The 17,139-nt window shown below is 37.2% G+C and overlaps 1 protein-coding gene and 1 long non-coding RNA gene across 4 annotated transcripts; one reads left to right on the top strand and one right to left on the bottom strand.

Moving 5' to 3' along the window:
• Nucleotides 1-174: 174 nt before the first annotated feature.
• znf143b (zinc finger protein 143b) lies at nucleotides 175-11,212 on the bottom strand. 3 transcript variants are annotated; one of them, XM_085282968.1, is made up of 15 exons: nucleotides 10,774-11,212; nucleotides 8,739-8,851; nucleotides 8,305-8,493; nucleotides 8,031-8,111; nucleotides 7,340-7,536; nucleotides 6,507-6,575; nucleotides 6,302-6,418; nucleotides 6,089-6,164; nucleotides 5,392-5,517; nucleotides 4,617-4,796; nucleotides 3,861-4,088; nucleotides 3,277-3,425; nucleotides 2,305-2,457; nucleotides 1,848-1,976; nucleotides 175-529 (listed from the first exon to the last, which is right to left on the bottom strand). In XM_085282968.1, exons 2-15 carry the CDS (start codon nucleotides 8,842-8,844, stop codon nucleotides 446-448), a joined length of 1,884 nt encoding a protein of 627 aa, XP_085139094.1. In that variant the 5' UTR covers nucleotides 8,845-8,851; nucleotides 10,774-11,212; the 3' UTR covers nucleotides 175-445. The 3 variants fall into 3 exon arrangements, with proteins under 3 accessions (XP_085139094.1, XP_085139092.1, XP_085139093.1); XM_085282966.1 differs by having other exon boundaries at nucleotides 8,739-8,854; nucleotides 10,774-11,211; XM_085282967.1 differs by lacking the exon at nucleotides 10,774-11,212 and adding an exon at nucleotides 8,967-10,733 and having other exon boundaries at nucleotides 8,739-8,854.
• On the top strand, nucleotides 11,034-16,475 carry LOC146570131 (uncharacterized). Its single transcript, XR_014893434.1, has 3 exons — nucleotides 11,034-12,318; nucleotides 13,446-13,580; nucleotides 14,864-16,475. It is a non-coding gene; the product is annotated as an uncharacterized LOC146570131 (long non-coding RNA).
• Nucleotides 16,476-17,139: the final 664 nt, after the last annotated feature.

Below are 17,139 nucleotides of genomic sequence, written 5' to 3'. Positions count from 1 at the left end.
TTATTGTGCTTGTCATTCATATCTTTCTGTAATCTTTTATAAAAATTTTGTGTTATACAGTTTCCCTTTGTCCTCTAGGTATTTTTACCTTCTAAATGGAGCAAGGTTGAAAGGAGACAAAGTTAATAAGCACGTGGGTGTTGAAAATCAACTGCAGTCACACAATCACACTTTTTTGTTTGTTTTTTTTATTAGAAATAGCATTAGCTGTACACTGCAGTACTGTGCACCATAAACATTAGAAAGCCCCCCTCCCCCCCCCCCCATCCTCTCACATTTTATGTAGAGGGACAAAATAGCACACCAGAACTCCAGTTATCAAAATTCTATGTACACATAAAAGCTAAATTCTTTTGTGGAAAAACATTGAGGAAGACTCATGATTTCTCCCACTGACATAGTCCATTTGAAATTAGTCTTAATTCATAATCACTGTCCTTATCGATCAATCATCCAGGCCTGGTGACTCTCCTTGCTGTATTCTTGATGCTATTCTGATGGCTTCCTCCAGCGAAGGCTGATCACTAAGCTATAAAAAAGAGAGAGGAAAACAATGCAAACAATATTGAAATTTTGACGACCACAGGTGAGCAGTACTAGAATTAGCACATACAACGGTTTTGGTCCCTTCAAAATAAAGGCGCACATATTAAAGTGCTGTAATCCCTTGAGCATGAATATCCTTCAAAGTACTTCAGAGAGATAGCACTTTAATTTCAACTTAAATAAAGGAGCTAAAATAAAAGTTGTGTCAATGTCTAAACACATATGGAAGTGAATGCATTCATACTCCCAACCCTCTCAAAAACAATACCACCACCATTGCCCAACAGGCTGCTGGAGGATGACTGTCACATGACGGAAAAGATGCAAAATAAGCCTTTGCTAAATCATTAACATAACAGAAACAGTGCAATTTGTTAAATAAAGACAGCGGAGGGAAATAAAAAGGTTGTTAGCCCTTTGATGTAATTATAATACCCTTAAGGGTTTGGCCTTGATAGTAAATTAAGCATGATACTCTAATACATAGCTAAAAAAAAAGGTATTTTAAGTGGATAAATGTTAGTGAATTTATTAGATAAACATAAAGATAACATCTGCACTTTAACAAATAAATCATTCTCCTATATGTAGAGGCATTTAGAGAAAAAAAAAAACCCCAAACCCTTTACTTTCCATAATAAGATTGTGTGTCAATGAAAAACAAACAATTATTTACAGCGCTGGTTTTCTTTTTTGCATAACAAGTTAGCAGTCACCATGAATTTGAATAACATCCATACTAAGGTTTGTTTTGATCCCGAATTGACTGAACCAGTAAGACATAGGTGTCAAACTCTGGCCCGCGGGCCAAATTTGGCCCGCAGCCTAATTACATTTGGCCCGCGAAGCCATACCAAATTACTATTAGAGCTGGCCTACTGGTATTATACAGCTAATATATATATTGTTTAGTATTAAGCTTTGCTTGTTCCATATTCAGTTTTCCAGCAAAACTTATTTGAGTCAATAAGAAAAGATTCATTCATATATATGGAGGAATTTTTTTTTTCAATAAATATTAATGTTAGCCCACGACTTTGTTCTAGTTTTGAATTTTGGCCCACTGTGTATTTGAATTTGACACCCCTGCAGTAAGAGGTCAACAGCACACCTACCACTCCTAAAGCCTACAAAAGCCTTTAGGCAAATATATTTTCAGGGTGGGGCCTCTGTACTGCAGAGTCTGTTCCAACCAGACTTAAAGATGTAACATTTTCCAAATTTTTCCTTTATCTTCTTCCTAAAGTGAACTAAATACATTTAATGACTGGAACTCGGTCCCTCTGATGATCTTTACCAACCTGTACAGCGATGTGTGTGCCGTTGGATGTGGCCAGTAATGTGACAGGATGAATATCATCTTGCTCTTGGCTGTAACCTGCCTCCTCCACAGTTTGGAATGAAGCCATGTCAGGTGTCATGATGGCCACCTGGGGGCGACAAAAACGCTGTACTTAAATTACAGCTTAATTTTTGAGCCACAAATATATTTTTAAAAACACATCTGATTCCATCATGGAAGTTTACCAGAAAACGGAATAAATAATAAATTAAAATTGAAAACCTGATTTTAAAAAATATAAAAATACTAAAAATAAAAGCAACTGATCTTTCTTAAGTTACTTTTATAATATATAGACTTGATTTTCAGCTCAGTTATTTAAGCTGAATACAATGCCACACTGAAGCCTTCTAAATAGAAAAAAAGCCCTTCACATTATTCTGAGTGCAGTCTACTGAGCTATGAGAGTTGTTTACCTGTTCATCTGAGCCATCTGTTGTTACCATGGTGACTGAGTGAGCACCCTGAGTTGCCAGCTCATGGGCTGGGATAGTTATGGTTGTGCCTTCTTGGGTTACCATGGTAATTGTGCCACCCATAGCTTGAAGGTCTGCCTCGGAGATACTGACCTGAAAGAGAAAAGAACATAGAGTCTGAACTACACTCTGACAACTTCAGATTGCATCCTTTAGCCAGGTCAAAGTCCCACTGAGATTAGAAATCGTCTTTTCAATAGTAGACAAACAGTCAGGAGACTTTGCAGCTGCCACTTGATACTTGATGTCACTTGAAAAAGCATATGCAAGAAAAGTACAAAGTTAAAACAGGAACAACCTGAAATGAATTTAAATGCTACTCTTACAGAAATCTCAGCTTCCTATATGTGCTATATGTTCATTTTAATATTCACAAAATCTCTGCTGCAGTTATCATCCAACCTTCGCACCATTAATATGTAAATTATATTTCTTCTACCATTTGAAATGCTATACATGTTTCTTTTGAACTGTTTTGAGCTGTTTTGGTCATTTGACACAGAATGTAAAGAGTGAGAGGTCAGTCTGCTCATCGTCTAACCATTTGTCAATTACTGGTTGTTAGCCAATTACCATCCTGGGCTTCCCTCCTTCCTGACTTGTAGAAAAAAAAAAATATATATGTATATTTTTTTAACATGACCTGACATTGGTGACTGATCCCACAAACTCATTAGGAAAATGTTTACAAAAGTCAGGGCAGAAGGTCGCTTTCCCTATATAGTTTTCAGGGATCAGATGTCATTTTGCAGTCACGGCTATTGCCACTGGTGACCATTATAATGAATGTAGTTTTAAGGGATTTCTGAGGCGTTTGCTTCACATATGGTATATGATGAGCATCCTCGCTTCTTAAAAAAAAAAAGTTATTTGCAATATGTTTATAGTCATGATGACGTTGTATTCTCTTACCTGTTGTTGTGTTCCATCTTCCTGTGTTACCAGGGCAACATGCTGCGGACCAACCATGTCGGAGCTTTCCACTGGAACCGGCTCTGATCCGGAGTCATCTGCCTCCACTACAGCTGTCGTGTAGCTCACATTGGGGTCATCGATGGCATCTGAATTGACATTAAGGATTCATTAGAATTTTGTAAGTTAATAAATAGACAGTTTTATCTGAACTATTGTTAACATCTGTTTCCATTCTAAAGTCCTACATCCCTCACAGACTTATCAAAAAAGAGAGGCCGTTAGAGAGGCCCCTTCACTGTCCACTTTTAAAACACACGTTAAAACCCATTTTTATTCTTTGGCTTTTGACCGTAGTGAGACTTCGTTTCTCTTTTAATTAAATAATTTATTAACTAACAAATTAATTATTATTATTGGGGGGTTTTTGGCTTTTATTTATATCTTATGTGATTGTATTATTTCGTTCTAATGTACAGCACTTTGTGTCAGCTGTAGTTGTTGTTAAAGTGCTTTAGAAATAAAGATGATGATGATGAAAAAACATTTAAAATATTCGTTCTGTTTCGTTACATTTTACTGACCTGTTGGGGGTTCAAAGTAGGCTTCCTGCTCCTCTTCGATGGGCTCGGTGTCGTTGTGCGCTGTTCTTTTGTGCATGGCAAGTGTGGAAATCTGCTTGTAGGTTTTCCCACAATGATTGCAGTTGTAAGGTTTACAGGGCGTATGAACAACATGGTGTTTGTAAAGGCTGGAGTATTCTGTGAAGCGTTTTTCACACCCAGGCACTGTGCACACATACGGCTTCTCACCTGGAGTGGAAAAAATAGTAAGACAATGAGCATTTGACTTCATTTATTAAACTGCAAGAGAAGTGAAGACCCCCATCTTTATTGGTGTGTTGTTTCAGCACTCAAGAATTAATATATGCTTTACTTTTACATCACGTTTTCTTTATATGTAAGATCACAATGTAGTGAAGAACAGTGAAATCCAAATACATATCCTATATAGAAGACCAGTAAAAGGATTAAATCTCCACAAAAAGACTAAAAAGCTAGATATTCTATAGATATTCTAGATAGTTTTAAAAATATATAGAAATAATGTTTGTTTGTTCTTCCTAGTAAAACAGAGTTTTTCAAACTTCAGTGTTAGACATGATGATTTAAGCTATCTTGAAACTTTATCAATTAACAGCTTAAAAGCTTTTTGCACAGCTTCTGTGGAAAAAAACAAAAAAACAAAACTGTGCTGAGATCCAGGGGTTCAACTGGAGAGCACTTAGTGACTCATAACGACTCAGCAAGCTGAGTCATTATAAAATACCAAAGACTCACCAGTGTGAATTCGCATATGATTCTTGTAGTTAGTGGCACTGGCAAATGACCGTCCACAGCTTGGTTCAGAGCAGTAGTATGGCCGTTCTCCGGTGTGTGTTCGGATGTGAACTTTACGGATATTGGAGGTGGTAAATGACCTGCCGCAGCCTTCAACTGGGCATTTAAAAGGCTTCTCTCCTGCAAAACATGAAGTATGTCAACGCTGCAGCTTGAAATCTATAGAATTGTAAACCTGACAGAAATAGGACACAACACTGTAAGCAGCTGTTTAACATGACTAATGCTGGTATGAAAGTAGCCTTCAGGCCTTTATAAATAACCAGTGTGATTCCAACTGCAAAATGTCTGCTGTGTTTTAAAAAACAAGCAGGAGGAACTTGGCGTCATGCTTCTCGTGATGACCATGTGCCTGTGCTCCTGAAGCACTATGGTGGCTTTGAAAAATTTCAGCTCCCCTCATCTGTTGTTCAGCATTGGCTGAACAACTTGACACAACCCCCTCAAGTTGTTCAGCCAATCCTAGCTCTTCACCACCATGTGTTGTTTGTTTAAAAAAAGACAGTGCTGTGTGGCTAGTTAGTTCAATCCATTTTGATTCCAAACACTCGTTAAACAGCCCCTTCTGTATTAACAGCCCTGAAGTAATATAGCTTTTACCAGCAGTAGCAAACAACAGTTAATCTCCTGGGTTTGTTTACAAACCTTATCAGGCTTATTGAGTGTTGCAACAACATTGTGACTTGTCAGTGAGTTTCTGGGTGTGGTTGTTTACCTGTATGTGTCCTTGTGTGCTTTTGAAGGTCTCCAGAAGTTTTGAAGGACTTGCAGCAGTTTAACTCCTGACATCTGTATGGCTTCTCCCCTGTGTGTGTGCGCGAGTGACTCTTCAGTCCATAGCCTTAAAGAATCACACAATTTGACATTCAGCTAAATTATTATTCCATAACTACAAGCAGCCTATTCCATATTTATACTGATCTCAGATATGGTCTTACATTTAACAGCAAGAGTTTTTTCCAGCTCAAAACAGACCTTTGGGGATCTCTTTCAATATACTGTTTTATATTACAATATAACATAACATAACAGGCAACTGTTGTTGTGATTTGGTGCTCTATAAAAATAATAGAATTTAATTGAATGGGGTTGACTAAACTTGTGTTTACAAGTGGTAATTAAGGCAGTTTGTCTGGGGTGCTTTACTGAAGAGTCTGCATTTTCCACACATTTCAAGTCATTTGATAAACAAAAAATTTATTTTTTGCAAATAAATTAAATCCCACTCAATTACAGCCTTCATTAAAAGGAAAAAAAAACTTACACAGTAATAACCTGACTAGTTCAATTGTCAACATCACTATGGTGATAATGAGATTTTAATCAAGGGTTTAAAAATGTTTTAATTTGGCAACAAAAATAAAAGAAATTAGCCATGAGTCAACTTGTAAAATTATATTATCTGTTGCTACCTGTTGCAAACTTCTTTCCACAGTTGGGATAGTCACAGATGTACGGTTTGTCTCCAGTGTGGGAACGCTCATGTACCTGCAGGACACAAACAAAACTGTAAAGCATTGCATTTCAGTAAATGGCAAAATCTTACAAAATGTTATCTTTAAATAATCTACACTTGAGGAGGCAAAAAAAAAAACTTTTTAGAAAAACAAAGCACCCACACTTACCTTAAGATGGTGGGCAGTGGTGTACAGCTTTCCACAGCCTTCATATTCACAGCGAAAGGACTTTTCCCCAACATTTGAGACCCTTCCTGGCCTGTTGTCTTGTCCCTGTAACACAATCTGAAAGACAAGGCACAATTATGTATCCAATGTTAGACTTAACGTAAAGAGAAAAAAAAAAGGAGAAATAAATAAAAAGAAACATTACCCGCATGTGGACACCATTGTCTGCTTCAACTCTGCCAAAGGTCCCCAGGGGGTTCTCTATATTCTCCACCTTTGAGGGAAAAGAAAGGGTATTTTAATATCTATTGGATGATCATAAATATATTAAACCAAGGGATATTAAATATGAAACTATAATATTTAAAATTGATAAACCATTATTACAGCAAAAATGGAACATTCAAAACAGGCAAATTTATAAAGCCTATGAATAAGATAATATTTAATCTCATATTCACAAGTGACCATCTTGCCAAGATAACAACATAATAACTTTTTACACAAGCCAATTACATGTGCGCAGAACACAATGGTGTTAGTGATTTTCTTTTACCTAAAAATTTTGTGTGACATGATAAAATGCCACTACGTTGCAAGCTCATATCAATATTCCTCTTTGCATCCTCACTGTTACACCTGTCTGCCTCTTACTCACACACGTGTTCTGTCTCGCTTCTACTGACATTCATTCCTCTTCTCTCCAGTGCACTCCACCTCTCTGAGCTCTTCCACCTGCTCCCTACTCTCATTACAGATCATAGTGTCATCTGTAAACATCACAGACCACAGAGCCTTCTGCGTGACCATCACCTTTCCAAACAGGAAGGGCCTCAGATGGTACCACCCCACCCCCATCCTTGAATCCACCTGTCACTTATACTGCATACCCCACCACTTTCTCGCTGTCATAATTCTGTGTCAACACACACACACACACACACACACACACACACACACACACACACACACACACACACACACACACACACAATGTAGAGTTGGTACCACACCAGTACAAAGACAAAGCACACGTACCTTAGTGGTATACTGTTCTAGCACGCTGATGGTCTCTGGGTCAATAGCTGCCGCCTCTGCCTGCAGGTCTGCGATGGTGCCATCAGCCTGGATTGCCAGGATGGTGTTGGACTGGGGCATGTGCACAGTGTGCTGAATGTAGGCGGTGCTCCCATCCTCCAGCTGTACCTCCTGCAGGCCACCCTGATCATATGTTTCTGCACAGAAATTAGGAGAAGGACGCAGAAACTGAAACTCACTGATGAAACTGAGCTTTGTTCCAGTAAAAATCAAAAAGTTTGGGGAGGGAAATAATAGTTTCCTGCATGTCTGGACCCAAACTTAATGCTTCTTTGTGGTGAAATCCTTCACCTTAAGAGTTTTTATTTATAAATGTTTTGTACATTTTCTAGTCCAACACCAACATTTATGTAACCATTTTTATGTAACCGTGTTGTCCCATGAATAGACTGGTTTTTAAAAAAGAAGATACACATGCACATGAACATTTTTAATGTCTGTGAACTTGCAGCTTAGCCAAACTCTGCAAATAAATTTATAAAAAAAGAGTTTATAGGAAGGGAATATAATAAAGGATAAGCAGATGTCTTTTGACTATTTTCTTTTACTGATGCAATGAAACATTAAAATAATCAACTAAATAGATGAAAGATGCTTAAAATTCAATTCAGTTTGATTAGGTGCTATTTACCTTTGGGTGTGTGAATATAGGCAGTGGTTCCGTCTTCTAACTGAACAGCCTGTCCATCTTCAAGCTGTAAACTGCCCCCCCCTAAAAGTGCATTAAAAATAAACATTACTCACATTCACTTCTTCATTAGTGTGTTCTTGGTTAGCTACTAGTGAGCTTTTGTTACATAGATGACATGCATTTAAATTACAGCCTTGCACTGTGCCACAAACACAGTACACAAAGAATAAGCTCTACTCTGCTATTGGTATTACAATATTTCCATTTTATTTACCCGCTTTAGGCATGGGCACATGCTGAACATAGGCAGCAGAGCCATCCTCCAGCTGGATAACTTGGCCGTCCATAATCTGTCCATCTGAAAAGGAACCTTTGGTGTCATGCTGGATATATGCAGTGGATCCATCCGCAAGTGTAACAGCCTGCAGACTCACTGTGTCCATACTCTCCATCTGATCTGCATCTGGGAAATAAGAGAGTAGTAAAACATAGACTTTTAGTTTAAGGAGTAATGGAGTAGATCGTCACAAAATGAAACAACAGGACTGCGATGTGATGCCCTTTGTCCCAGCTAATACCAGATTACTTCTGGACACAGTTTTGCCATCCTCAACCAAAACTGGGACTGAAATTCAAATGTGATTAGATGTACAGTTCTGCAGTGATGTCAGTAAATTTTTTGTAACAATAGAAAGTTTAAAGGCTCACCTCCCACTGTCACAGCCTCTGCTAGACAGAGTGTGACCGGCTGCCCATCTGCATCATGAAACTCTGCCATTCCCTGGGAGTCCCGGTTTATCTGGGCCAAGAGCATGCTTTAGCTGCTGCAGGGGAAACAGGCAAGACACTCAAATGAAATGCATACTGACACGGGCACTGGAAATGCAGATACTGTGCGGTTATTTGATAACTGGATGTAACCATTAAGAATCTTACTTAATGTTGTTGCTGTTGCAGTGCCCCTCAAATCATCGCTATTCCTCCAATATGTGCAATACATACATATATAAATGTTTTTTTCAGTGTCTAAACATACTCAGTAAATACAACCAACAAACTGGCAAACAACCATACAACTGCATAGAAATAATGTGTTATAACTTAGTTTTGATTTACTAGAATAACCTAACCTAAGTGTGGAACAAAATAAGTTAAGTGAAAGAGTAAAACAAAAATAGATTTTTTTATAAACAAAAATTAACTTGAGATTTTCTGCATTACATGAAATTTTTTGTTTTGCCAGTTTCAGCATGGTAACATGTGTGAACACAAACAACATTAGCACATATTTACCTGCAAAGTGAGTCAAGTTTGTTTATGAAATGTCTGCTACATATATTTCTTATTCTAAGCTCAGCCCCAGACAAATACCCCTCATTCAGACTAAAGATACAACACTTGTGAAATTGGAGCCAATGTAACAACCTGCTTCATATCAGGCTTCATAGTTAATCTATTTCTATTGACTCAATGGAATTGATACTAGTGTTAGGTGTTTGCATTGTTTTATTCATTTTCTTTTTTGTACCAAGGAAACAAAGTAATCTCATATATTTTGTTTCTTTTATCGTCATAAAAAATAAGCAAAATTTCAAATCTTCATCACACCTTTTAACATTTATTAAGTGGAAAATTTATGTTGCATAAAAGATAAACATCTGTAAATGTCATGTGTTTGCCAATAGGTGATATCAGTCAATAAGGCCGATACTGGTTGATAACATTGTTCAGCTGATATATTACAACATCTCTAACAAAAAGTGAACCGAAACGAACAAACTAACTCTGGAAGTTAAATGAACAGAAAATCTAACACAAATACAAAATAAAAATGTCAAGAAATCCCTACAACTCTGGTGACCTAATCAGACATATTGTGGATATTAAACGCAGAAAGAAGAAGCATATTAAGATTCGTTATAGCGTTCTTCTGACTTGCTCTGTTTTCAAGTTCAAGTCATAAACATAACATCACTTATTATAATAGTTTATTATTAAATTATAATAAACCAGTCTAACAGCTCTGCTCAGCTCACATTTGGTAATTCAATCTTTTACTAGTGTCTTATCAATAACTTAACGTCAACATTACTTGCTTTTGGTCCAAGTCAACGCGCTTGTTGATTTGGACTCAATACTTGGAGCTAGCTACTTACGATGTAGCACAACTATGACTTGCCACATTAGTCAAGTCTGTTGTATATCAAACAAGTGTATTTAACCGGCTTTGGTATCCCAGGATTCAGTTATCACACTGACAGCGTGTCTAAACGCTGAGTTGATGACTACAGCCACAGAAACATGCCGTAATGGAGTAAGCTTGATAGCCGCTTCGTAGGCTAACAACATTGCTAACTATGACAAGCAGCGCTGTCACGACTTTCACAGCGGTTGTTGGCGAACTGTTTCTCGATGACTGCGGTTATCGAGATCACAGAGACTTCTAAATGATTTTGTGAAGTCTAAAAGGGCTCTGGAATGACAAATGGAGGGCTAGCTATCTCACGCCACACAGCTTCCCGTTTGACTAACGAGCGACGCAGTTGGAAAACAAGAGCGAGGAATCCGCGAGCTAATTAATGATAACATAAGCATTTTGGCTCGGTGGGTGTCAATTTTATTTTATGATTAAACAGCCGTCTCCCATTCTTGGACTGAATCCCCACCGCAACCTGTCACTCCCTCTCACAGAGATGGCTGAGGGAATAATGCACACTGGGTAAAAACCAATTTATATACTAACCTCCGAAAAATTTCCAACAATTCCTCCTGTTCGACCACCATGCAACAGTGCAGGAAACGGTCGGCGATGTTCACAACCCGGGAACATGTATGACAGAACTATCCTTACCGTGTTGTCCCGCCCATTCTCTATTGAGGGATTGGTCACCGACTCGCAAAGCCCGCTCTTATTGGGTTAGGCGTGTGCCTGTTACGTTCATTCGAGTCTATACTGCTGGTATTCAGCCTCCCGGGCCCCTGGCAGACGCCATTCCGCGTCCTTTTTCGCATTGTCTCGGCAGTTTGACTGTAAATGCGCTGCTACGTCGTTACAAAATAATTATTTAAGCATGAAAGGTAGACGATAGTCAGCCGACATTGTAGATTCCGAGCCACCGTGCGACACAAAATGTGGTTAAATGGGTTCGCCAGCGACATAAACTGCGCTGTGGTGGAAGAATTTTCGGCATCCATGTTGAAAACAAGGTCGTGTGGGTAAAAAAAGGGGGAATGTGGGCAATGCAGTGAAAAGAGGCTCGCTGGGATAAAATGACACTACAAACTACACCCAGGACATCAGATAATCATCTTTTAAAAGTTGCAGATACAATTTCACCTCATGAACACCTACAAAAGAAGCTGAAAAGACGTAGAGATGTAGTCCTCAATGAGGCGAGAATGACTGTAGAAATGCAGGATTCACCTCAGGGTTGTCTATTTGTATTCCATGGATCAGATACTGCCCGATCAGATCTGAAGTTGAGCAGATTAATAACGTCATTGCATAAGAAAATCCCATCAAATGTTATCATTTCATTAAATGTAAAGAAGTACATCTGAATGAAAGTTCACCTGGTATAGGTAACTAAGATTTTAAAAATGTTTAACCATAAGCCACACTGACAGATATCCTTTGCCTTCCCAAGTCTTCTAGATGACAGGACTGTTTACCAAAATAGATAATTGGCATTGGATATCTAAAGAAAAATCAATTTTTAAAAATACATCTCAGTTCTTTGACATTCATTGAGTCTACTATCATTACATTTTCATTCGTTAAAAGAAGAAGACTTTCATTTCATTTAAAGATCACAGGAGGAAAGGCACCAAATGTTCACATGAATCATAACTTTGTAAAAATCTAGAAATACTTTTAAAGTGACTTGGCTACAGTTTTCACACTTTGCAAAGTCATACAGCGGGCCGCGTTGGACACTTTGGTGGGACAGGTTTGGGATGTTGGAATGTTTGACAACCTTGAGTTTGACCCTGACAAAGATGCAATTAAAGTTTTAAAAAAATCCAAATATGACAATGATAATACTGATCTACACTGTAAAAAAAATCCGTAAAAATACAGTACAATCTACTGTATAAACGTGAAGGAATTTTCCGTATTAGTCATTTACAGGTATTTTTCTGTATTTCTCAACTACTGCAATGCATTGTGGGAAAAAGAACCTGAAAAGGAGGGAAAAGTAAGCGCAAGAGCAGCCATTAGGCTTCTTTCAGGCTTCATCTGGATTTTGGATTCTGAAGTTGGAGAAACTGCCTTCAAATTTCTGTGGTAAGTATTAAAACTCATGTTTCGTTTTATTAAAATAATGTTTTTCAAAAGACTCCGTGTTTTTATTTAGAAAGAATTGTTAATTTATTTGTTAACTGGTTTCGGCTGTCTCCAGACAAGTCAGGAATATTTTGCTGACTCATTTTTTAAAAATAATTGTTATTTAGGTTTAACATGACTTAAGCTTTATTTTAATTAATGTTAAAATAATTTTTACTGTGATACCACCAGTTTTGCCCTTCAGTGGCTGAACCAGTTTTCATAAATATTATAGTTAGCTGTCTGTGTCTCTCAGGGTATTACACAGCTGTGACTGCTAACTAGCTAATTAGCGAAAGTCAGCGATGTGGCTAACTGGGAAAGTGAGAACTTCATGGTTCTAGAAATTATTCTAGGACTCTAATAAGTACTGTATCAATACCTGTGTTTTACAGTTGGCTCTACTGTACACTTTAAAGGGTTTCAGGCAAAGTTACACTAACCCTAGTTTAAGCCTCAGACCTTCCTGGCTGACGCTAGCAAATGCTAATGTTAGCCTCTGATTTGGGCTGCTAAAGTAAAGACTTTTAGCTAGCTGACCAGCATAGATTATTTCGGTGGTTAACAGACTGTAGTGGTAAAATTATTGAAAGTATAGTTTCACCTCAGCACATTTACAATTACAGTATGTCTACTTTGTAGCACATAGAAATGTTTAGTTAATATTTACAGACAGACACATTTTCCCTGTAACTGTGTTTTTACTCCAACATTTGTTGAAAATGTAATTTATGAAATGCTGAGCAGCATTTCTTGTATGTGGAATATTTTTGTCACCCCACTGTGCTAATGTGATTAAATACTAAAAATTATTACTAAAAAAATTCAATAATAAATCAATAATAACTATTTCTTGATTGAACTATAATGTAAGCGCAGTGCTGGTGTGCAGGGGCTCTATATGCCTTGTCTATATCAAGCTTTTAGCCAAATATAAGCAGAGATATTTGTATCTTTCTTAAAAATCCAGATCCTTACAGATTATTTGAGAAATGGATCAACAGCTATCACTACTTGAAGCACTTTTAAGTCCTGCAGTGGAAAAATATCCCTTATTTCACCTTTGATCACACACTTTGGTTTTCCAGTGCAGAGCAATGGCCAAGAAAAGGAAAGACTTCCCCGAGTGAAAAAAAAGATGAAGATACAAGCTGGTGATGATCCAGAGCAGCTGGTCTCAGGAAATGAAGAAAAACCCTGATCACCTTCTCTACAAACACAAGGTGAGTTTAATGTTGTGGTTGATTTAGTTTTTCAAGGTATGTATGTTACTTTAATTATAAACTGCTTTTGTTGCAACCGAATGGTGTTATGTGTATGCAACTCTACGTGAATTATAATCCTTTGTAGGGCTGCGTGATATGACCAAAGTCTCATATCCCAATATAAGACGTATCTCTCCTGATAACGATATATATCACAAAATAGTGCATTTTCTGTCAATTCTGTGATTCTCGGGCAACTCGACTTATGTGAAATGTTTTCAGTTGGGCGTCGTGTACCTGGAGTCGAGTGTTTTGACCGATGCATGAAACTATACATTTTTAGACATGAGTTTAAATGGCCGCCATTTTCTTTCTGAGTATTTATTAGACGGCGTGCTGCAAGGAAAAGCCTGTTCTAACGTTTGAGTCTAAGGATTATTTTGAGCACCTGACGACTCTTTTTTGCTTTTCATTCGTAAATTCTCTCGAAACTCTTTCATGTGATTCTTGTGTAGGTGGTTAAAGAGGTTTGTCGTGTTCGAGTGGTGGTGGGGACCAGTTTGTGGCATAATTTGCATAGTACAGTTTTCTGGGGCGTGTCAGACTTTTCATAACCAAACCATGTCCATGCTACAGAGGTAGCCCCTCATTTAACAATAAGGTCCTCGATTTCTTTTGACTGGTCCTTCTGGTTTTGCCTCATCCTTGCTGGCCATGCTGGTATTCTCTGTGCCTTCATCTGCGTGGTGACTGTAAGCGCCATTTATAGTTACTTGATGTTTTTATTTGAGGTCATTTGTTTGATGCATATTCTGAAATTTTATGTTTGAGAATAATGTATATCATTTCAGTTTAGTTTGAAAAGTCTCAACAGAAACTTGAGCTTTATTGTGAAAGGTTTATGTGGAAAATAAACAAGCGGACGGCGGAGCCACACGATGGTTTTATCCTCATTGTTGGTAACGAAAGTACGCGTAAAAACAGTCACTTGTCCGTCCATAGTGTGGTTATTTTAAGTATAAGAGAAGGAGAGAACTTTAAGAAATAATATAGCAGCTACAGTGACCATCAAAACCATGAAAAAAATATTGCCGTAAACAGTTTATTTTGCAACACCACAAAACAAAGAATAGTGTATAATATGAAACGATAGACATTTTTATATCGTAATCTGATATATATCGTCATATCGCACAGCCCTAATCCTTTTTTTGTTTATGTTGTTTATGCTCTAGGTAAAAAAAATTTATAAAAATACAAACTTTTTAAAAATGTCTTGTTGTTTCTCTTTTTTTCCTCAGAATAAATTGCGACTAGTCTCAATGGCTGACACGGAGGAGCAACACAGCGACACGTTAACTCCGACTGCTGCAGTTCCTGTATGAACTGAGCAACTCTTAAAATCCAAGGAAAAGCTGAGTGTATTTTACTTAAAGCTCAGAATGGACCTTGATGTACTAACATGCAGGCTGCATTCAGGACTTTGTCACACTGTTATATGAAGAGCGGTAACAAGACTTTGTAGTAATTTGTCTTACTATTGTCTTATTTGTTGTGATTTAGGGTCTGTGCGCACAAGCAGAGGTTTTTGTTTGTAACTGTAACCTCGTTTTCAGAGCCTTGTCTAACATTTAATGGTCATGAAATATGTCAGACTTTTTCCTCTACTTAACCAGTGTTACGTTTCGGTGTGTCAGTGTTTTGTTTTTGCATGACTTATGTATTTCCTGCTTTACTTTGAAAGTCTGTGTTATCTTAGTGTGTTCAGTTTACATTTTCCCTGTCTCGTCAGTTCTAATTTGCCCCAGCTGTGTTTCCCTCCTGTGGTCCATTTCCTGATTGCTCCCTCTATGTATTTAAACCCTGTGTTTCAGTGTGTCATGGTCGCGATCTCCCCCGTGTTGTAAATAGTTTGGTGTTTTGTTGTAAATAAATAGTCTGTTGTAAATAGTTGTGAATGGGTTTGTTAATATTTTCGTCATGGGATATTTTCGTTTTGGGATTTTGGTGGAGAGCCTTCGTGGTTTTATTTTCCTTATCTTTGTTTTTCTACGTTGCACCCCGGTTGCCTAGGCCGGGGTGTAACACCAGCTTAGAGAATTTGAACACCGTGGAGAAAAAGGTGTGCATTAAGGATTTTGAACTATGATGTTTAAGTGTTGTCACTGCTGAGGATTCGTGGACACAGATCCTTATTCACTATGCTGCTGTTTACAGTTTAACTTTTCATCAGAACAAGCACTTCTAATTATACTTTGCTCCTCACTGACAAAACAAGTCCCGTGAATACACTTTTATCTTTAAGTTTGGGACAGTAATCTGTCTTAATTTATTATGTGTTGTAGTTATCATATGGGGAAAAGTCCTGTGGTTATCCATCAGTCCTGTTCGAATAAACCCAAAGTTCAGGAACATCTTCTTTAGATCTGTTCAGTTGTATTCATGTGGCACCACTTAAACAGTCAACAAATTTTGACTCAAGTATGTTATATTGTAAGGTAAAGAGCCCAAAGAGTTAATCTCAGACAAATGTTCACACAAATGTGAATTACATTCACTTCATTAATGAAGTGAATGCAATTCAGTAATCAAAGGTGTTTGGCTATAACTGACTACATGTGTATACTGTATCATAAGTGGACAGAGATGGATGTAAACCACACCTTAACCATTTGGCTGAGGCAAAACTACCACAAGGCAGTGATTCTAACTAAAAGGTACTCTGGATATTATTAAATGTGAACATGTCGTTAAATATGACATTTTTTGTTTGTCAGGTGTCCTGTTTGAAGAAAACACTTGGTAGCCACTTGAATGAATGTAAATAAACACATTTACATGAGGGCAACCTGATTTCAAGGAAATAAAAATGCTCAAATTTGAAAGCTTGTGAGTTATTTTGTTCATGTATCAGCTGTTTAGTAGTTTTATGACAAGATGGATGCTGTCATTATATTTAAGTATAGTGTTTGAGTTAAGGAGAATAAAAGAATATTTAACATTAATTGTACCAATGTTGTTGTGTACGAAGCACAAATTAATTTAAGTTTTAATTTATGAATTTTTGAGTACATGGTGTACTAGGTTGTAATTGCATAGAAATGTACGTTTAAGGATATAAAGAACTATATTTAATGAGTTACAGTGAAAAGAAGTGCTTGGAAATAGTAATATAAACAGAAATTTCAATTTTTCTATTAACGGAAAATATCAGTTAATGATACAGAAAATATACTGTGAATAAACGGAATTTTCTGTTTTATAGCTGAAGGAAATGTCCGTAAATAGTACAGAGAGTATACTGTAAATCTACAGAATTTTCCATTTTATCATTTACAGAAAGGTCTGTCAAACCTCCGTAAAAAAACGGAAAATGTACTGGCAGAAAATTACCAGGACATTTTCTGTTTTTCTACGGAATATTTTTTTACAGTGTATATGTCATACTGAAAAAAGAAAATAAACTAGTAAAATTAATTAAAAAGATAAAATAATAAAGTAAACAAACTGTTTAAAGTGATTGCTATGGAATGGAGAAAAACTAAATGTTAATTACACACATGCACAGAAAATAATT

The sequence above is a fragment of the Mchenga conophoros genome, linkage group LG7 (genome assembly GCF_057382185.1).
Source record: "Mchenga conophoros isolate Kocher_MC1m ecotype Shallow Benthic linkage group LG7, M_conophoros_male_GT1.1, whole genome shotgun sequence".
NCBI lineage: Eukaryota > Metazoa > Chordata > Actinopteri > Cichliformes > Cichlidae > Mchenga > Mchenga conophoros.
Note: the sequence above shows the minus strand (reverse complement) of the source record. Positions and strands in the feature narration are given on the sequence as shown.

Coding starts and splice junctions, on each gene's coding strand:
- znf143b (XM_085282968.1), bottom strand. CDS start 8,844: ATGCTCTTGGCCCAGATAAACCGGGACTCCCAGGGAATGGCAGAGTTT. Junction 6,165..6,301: donor CCACTGCCCACCATCTTAAG/GTAAGTGTGGGT, acceptor TGTGTCCTGCAG/GTACATGAGCGTTCCCACAC. Junction 2,458..3,276: donor AAGATGGAACACAACAACAG/GTAAGAGAATAC, acceptor TTTCTCTTTCAG/GTCAGTATCTCCGAGGCAGA.